At 57.0% G+C, this 6014-nt stretch overlaps 1 protein-coding gene across 1 annotated transcript; it reads right to left on the bottom strand.

Moving 5' to 3' along the window:
• On the bottom strand, positions 1-4823 carry MCAT (malonyl-CoA-acyl carrier protein transacylase). Its single transcript, XM_029078541.2, has 4 exons — positions 4475-4823; positions 4278-4365; positions 2017-2234; positions 1-639 (listed from the first exon to the last, which is right to left on the bottom strand). Exons 1-4 carry the CDS (start codon positions 4793-4795, stop codon positions 190-192), a joined length of 1077 nt encoding a protein of 358 aa, XP_028934374.1. The 5' UTR covers positions 4796-4823; the 3' UTR covers positions 1-189.
• Positions 4824-6014: the final 1191 nt, after the last annotated feature.

The following is a 6014-nucleotide window of genomic DNA, read 5'->3' as shown; positions in this document are numbered from 1 at the left end:
CGGTAGAAAATACATCTTTTATACAGTGACGCAGAGCAGGCTTCGGACCCGCTGCCACCTCCCAACAAGGGTGGTGGGGACCGGGGCCGTTCTGGGCTTCCGGAAGGCCAGCTGGACCAAGCACGAACCTGGTCCTCGGCCCAGGCCGTGCCCAACCCCCGCAACCACCCTGCTTCCCCTCTCCGCCTCCTATGGGGAGCCCCCCTCCCCGTGCTCCACCCCATCCTCAGCTTCTCCGTCCTCCATCACGTCCACATGGCCGTAGCTCTTCCAGGCCTGCAGGTTGCAGCTTCTCAGGATGCTCCCCAGCTGCTGCCCGGGCCCCACCTCGAAGGTCTGCGGGAAGTCCGTCCCCTTTCTGCGCTCGTAGATGGCGTGCATGATCTGTTCCCACTTCACCGGCGCGACCACCTGCTTGACCAGCAGCTGCCGCACGTGCTTCGGCTGATGGTACCTTTGGCCGTCCACATTTGAGTGGACCGCGATCAGCGGCTTCCGGATCTCCGTTTTCGCCAAGACGTCGGCCAGCGGCTCCTGGGCTGGTTCCATGAGGCGTGTGTGGAAAGCGCCACTGACGGGCAGCGGCCTGGTCCTCCTGAAGTGGAACCTGGACGCGTTCTTCTGGAGAAACTGCAGGGCCTAGGAGTGCGGAAACCACACTGAGCGGACCGGACGGACGGTGGGCCGGCCCCTCGTCCCTTCCCATGGGGACATTTGGTGGCTACCTGGCGGGAGGATGGACCAGCCCCTCCCCGGGAGGGGGCAATCTCCATATAGCGTGGCCTAGGGGAAAGGACACGAGCCTGGGAGTCAGAGGACCTGGGTTCTGATCCCACCTCCATCACGGGTCTGCTGTGTGACCTTGGGCAAGTCACTTCACTTCTCGGTGCCTCAGATCCCTCATCTGCAAGATGGGAATTCAATACCCATTTTCCCTCTAAGACTGGGAGCCCAGTGCGGGACATGATGATTTTGTCTCTCCCTTGGCACTTTGTTCTGTGTTTGGGACATAGTAAGTGCTTAATTAATATACCAATTATTATTAGCGGACAGGAGGGTGGATTGGCTCCCCACCAGGTCATGAGTGGAAGCCTCCGCACCTGTGGGGCCTGACTCTGCTTGCACTTTCCTTGGAGTTCCCTGGCTGTGCTGACACGATGTGGGGGTGGGGGGCAGAGAGGGGCTCTGCTGCCAACAGGGTGATCACAGCAAACCCTCCGGGCCCTTCACAGTCTCTCTGAGACCCCCGGGCTGGCTCTGTGCTGAGCCACCCCTCAGGGTTGAGTGGTCGGCCGCCCCACAGGCCGACCGCCTCGCAGGCCGCCTCAACTTCACCCTCAGCTCTCGGCGGGGACTGCGGTCTCCACTGCCGCTGCAGCTTCCTCGCTTCCCTTCTCTGCTTCCCCTGGACCAGGCGGAACCTCCCACGGGACAGCCGGGTGCCCCGGCCCTGGCCAGCTGACCCCTGGCTGGGCCACACCACCACCACCACCACCACCAGGCCCGAGGGGAGGAGTCTCCTTCGCTGTGGCTCCCTAACAGGTGCTGCCACTCCACAGAGCCACCGACCTGCGGCAACAGCTCTGCCGGGGCGGGCCGGCGCACACGCACAGCCCAGACCGCCAGTCCACAACACAACAACCACCCCAACCCAACAACCACCCCAACCAGGTCAGGGTGGGCACACACATACACAGCACAGCACAGACCACCAGTCTACAACCCAACAACTGCCCCCAACTGGATCAGGGCAGGCAGATAAACACAGAACGGACCACCAGTCCACAATTCAACCACCACCCCAACCGAGCCAGGGTGCGCAGACACACACACACACACACACACACACACACACACACAGAAGAGCTCCCGTCCACAACCCAACAATCACCCCACCGCCCGAGCGGGCCAGTGCAAGCAGACACGCCCCACACAGACCGCTGGTCGACAACCCGCACGACACCAGCGCAGCCTGGCTCTGGGGCTCAGGGCGGAGGTGGGCAAGTGTGCACGTACCTCCAGGTGACCTGCGATGACCCTGCAGTCAGGAAACAAGAAGTTGGCCACCTGGCACACGGGGTCTTGGATGCCCAGGGTGAGGCAGTGCTCCCGGGCTTCCGAGCAGGCCAGGTGGTACTTGGTCTGGTGTCGGCCCAGGACCGACAGCATGCCGCTGGGCACCGCCTGGGAGGCCGCCTGCATGGCTTCGGCACGGACTTTCACGGCGTACAATCCTGCCGGGGGAGGGAGCGATGTTCCAGAACTTTTCCTGGGGGCTGTTTCCACACTATAACACCCCATCCCTCCTCCTCTGGCCCAGGAGCTCCCAGCACAGCCTCCCTAATGACCTACCTCTCTCTGGGACCGGGCCCAGTCGGGACGGGGTCCGGTCTGCAAGGTAGTGGCAGAACCATCCCCCTTCAGTGTTTAGCTCTGGCCCTCTCCTCCCCCGAAGCCGTCAGGGCTCTCTGCAGCTTCTCGGATTGGAGGGACTGCTGGCCCCGAGCTCCAGATCGGTCTACTGCTATACTCTGTCCATTTCCCCAGTGAGAGCTCAAACTCCAACCCCACGTCCTTCAACGACAGTCCTGTCTGGGGCCACTCCCTTGTCGCTCCCACAATGACAACGGCAATGAGGCTTAGTGGCTAGAGCACGGCCCTGGGAGTCAGAAGGCCCTGGGTTCCAATCCAGGCTCAGCTACGTGTCTGCTACGTGATCCCGGGCAAGTCACTTCACTTCCCGGGGGCCCCAGTCACCTTACCTGGGAAATGGGGATTATGACTGGGAGCCCCATGTGGGACAGGGGACTGTGTCTAACCTGTCTCTAGAACGGTGCTGTGCACATAGGCAGCGGTCCACAAGTACCATAACACTGGGGCTTAGTGGAAAAAGCCCGGGCTGGGGAGTCTGAAGACATGGGTTCTAATCCCGGCTCCGCTACTTGTCTGCTGTGTGCACTTGGACCAACACTTTATTTTCATTCATTCATTCAATAGTATTTACTGAGCGTTTACTATGAGCAGAGCACTGTACTAAGCGCTTGGAATGTACAATTTGGCAACAGAACAGGGATCAGAGACAAAACCTGACCCCTTGACGGGCTTACAGTCTAATCGGGGGAGACAGATGGACAAAAACAAGACAACTTAATTGCAGTAAAGGAGATGTACAACTCATTAACAAAATAAATAGGGTAATTGGGTTGCCCCACGTGAGGATCACAGTTAATCCCCATTTTACAGATGAGGGAACTGAGTCACAGAGAAGTGAAGTGACTTGCCCACAGTCACCCAGCTGTCAAGGGGCAGAGCCGGGCTTCGAACCCATGACCTGACTCGCAAGCCTGGGCTCCTTCCACTGAGCCCCGCTGCTTCTCTCTCTATATACAATAAAAATAAATACAAATAATAAATATATATATATATATTTATTATTTGTATTTATTTATTATATATATATATATATATATATATATATATATATATATATATATATGAGCACAGTGCTGAGGGGAAGGGAGAGGGGGAGGAGCAGAGGGAAAGGGGGGAAAGGGGGCCTCGGTTACCTCATCTGCAAAACGCTGTGAGCCTCGTGTGGGGCCACCTGACTACCTTGTATCCACCCTAGCTCTTAGAACAGCGCTTAGCACATAGTAAGGGCTTAACAAGTACCATTATTAGTCTTTACCCTCAATCTCCCCGGCCTGGAATTAGATTGATTAGACTGTAAGCCCGTCAATGGGCAGGAACTGTGTCTCTCTGTTGCCGATTTGCACATTCCAAGCGCTTAGTAATGATGTTGGTATTTGTTATGCGCTTACTATGTGCAGAGCACTGTTCTAAGCGCTGGGGGAGATACAGGGTCAGCAGGTTGTCCCACGTGAGGCTCACAATCTTCATCCCCATTTTACAGATGGGGTAACTGGGGCACAGAGAAGTGAAGCGACTTGCCCACAGTCACACAGCTAACGAGTAATAATAATAAGGTCGGTATTTGTGAAGCGCTTACTATGTGCAGAGCACCGTTCTAAGCGCTGGGGGAGATACAGGGTCATCAGCTTGTCCCACGTGAGGCTCACGGCCTTAATCCCCATTTTCCAGATGAGGTCACTGAGGCCCAGAGAAGTGAAGTGACTTGCCCACCGTCACACAGCTGACAAGTGGCAGAGCCGGGATTCAGTAGAGTGCTCTGCACATAGTAAGCGCTCAATAAATACTACTGAACGAACGGAATGAATGAACGGAAGGGGGTCCCCTTGGGGTGCCTCACCCCGCACCTTCGGAAAAGTCCATGGCTCCGGCAAAGACGAGGGCCGCGAATTCTCCCACGCTGAACCCGGCCGCCGCCACGCAGTTCTCAACGGCCTGTCGAAGGTCCAGCAGGGAGGGCGGGTGGTCGCACGGTGGGGGGGGGGGGGGCCCCCGGGAGCCCACCCCCCGGTCCCCCCGGTCCCCCCCGGTCCCCCCGGATCACCTCGGGCTGCCGGTGGCGGAGCTTCTCCACGGCGGCCAGCGAGGCGACGAAGAGGGCGGGCTGGCAGTGGACGGTGCGGGCCAGCTGGGCCGGGGGCCCCCGCAGGCAGAGGTCCAGCAGGTCGTAGCCCAGTACGGCGGCGGCGGCCCGGTAGAGCTCCCGGGCGGCGGGGAAGCGCAGCAGCCCCCGCCCCATGCCCACCGCCTGGCTGCCCTGGCCCGGGAACAGCAGCACCGAGCCCGTCCCGCCCCGGGGGCCGCCCCGCACCCCCCGCACCCCTGGCGGGGCCCGCAGGACCGGCGGAGGCCGCAGCCCCACCATGCTCACCCAACGCCGCCCCGCCCACCTCTCACCTCTGACCCCCCGGGAGCCAGTCCGCCCCGCTCTTCCCGCCGCCCGGCCCGCCACACCGACAACAGCCGGACACCAACGTTCCGCCTCCTATGTACTGAGCGCCTACCATGGCCCGTTCCTTCCTTCGTGCCGGCAATTTCATTGCGCGCTCACTAATAATAATGTTGGTCTTTGTTAAGCGTTTACTGCGTGCAGGGCACTGTTCTGAGCGCGGGGGTAGCTACAGGCTCATAATAACAATGTTGGTTTTTAAGTGTTTACTACGTGCAGAGCACTGTTCTGAGCACTGGGGTAGATACAGGGTCATAATAATAATAGTAATGTTGGTATTTGTTATGGGCAGAGCACTGTTCTGAGCGCGGGGGTAGATACAGGGTCATAATAATAATAGTACTGTTGGTATTTGTTAAGCGCTTACTACGTGCAGAGCACTGTTCTGAGCACTGGGGTAGATACAGGGTCATAATAATAGTAATGTTGGTATTTGTTAAGCGCTTACTATGTGCAGAGCACTGTTCTGAGCGCGGGGATAGATACAGGGTCATAATAATAATAATGTTGGTATTTGTTAAGTGCTTTCTATGTGCAGAGCACTGTTCTGAGCGCGGGGGTAGATACAGGGTCATAATAATAATAATAATGTTGGTATTTGTTAAGCGCTTTCTACGTGCAGAGCACTGTTCTGAGCGCAGGGGTAGATACAGAGTCATAATAATAATAATAATGTTGGTTTTTGTTAAGCGCTTACTACGTGCAGAGCACTGTTCTGAGCGCTGGGGTAATAATAATGTTGGTATTTGTTAAGCGCTTACTATGTGCAGAGCACTGTTCTAAGCGCCGGGGTAAACACAGGGGAATCAGGTTGTCCCACGTGGGGCTCACAGTCTTAATCCCCATTTTCCAGATGAGGGAACTGAGGCACAGAGAAGTTAAGTGACTTGCCCACAGTAGATACAGGGTCATAATAATAATAGTAATGTTGGTTTTTGTTAAGAGCTTACTACGTGCAGAGCACTGTTCTGAGAGCTGGGGTAGATACAGGGTCTTCAGGTTGTCCCACGTGGGGCTCACAGTCCGAGTCGCCATTTTCCAGTTGAGGGAACTGAGGCACAGGGAAGTGAAGTAACTCGCCCAAAATCACACAGTTGACAAGGGGCAGAGCCGGGATTAATAATAATAATAATAA

Source organism: Ornithorhynchus anatinus, chromosome 14 (genome assembly GCF_004115215.2).
Source record: "Ornithorhynchus anatinus isolate Pmale09 chromosome 14, mOrnAna1.pri.v4, whole genome shotgun sequence".
Taxonomy (NCBI): Eukaryota; Metazoa; Chordata; class Mammalia; order Monotremata; family Ornithorhynchidae; genus Ornithorhynchus; species Ornithorhynchus anatinus.
This window is presented reverse-complemented; position numbering and strand designations above follow the sequence as displayed.

Bases quoted from the DNA above. Each gene is read 5' to 3' on its own strand.
- MCAT (XM_029078541.2), bottom strand. From the start codon at position 4,795: ATGGTGGGGCTGCGGCCTCCGCCGGTCCTGCGGGCCCCGCCAGGGGTG. The intron at 2,235-4,277 runs GTGCGGGGTGAG...CTCCCCCGGCAG, and splicing joins AGCCATGGACTTTTCCGAAG to GATTGTACGCCGTGAAAGTC. The intron at 640-2,016 runs GTACGTGCACAC...CCGCACTCCTAG, and splicing joins TCATCGCAGGTCACCTGGAG to GCCCTGCAGTTTCTCCAGAA.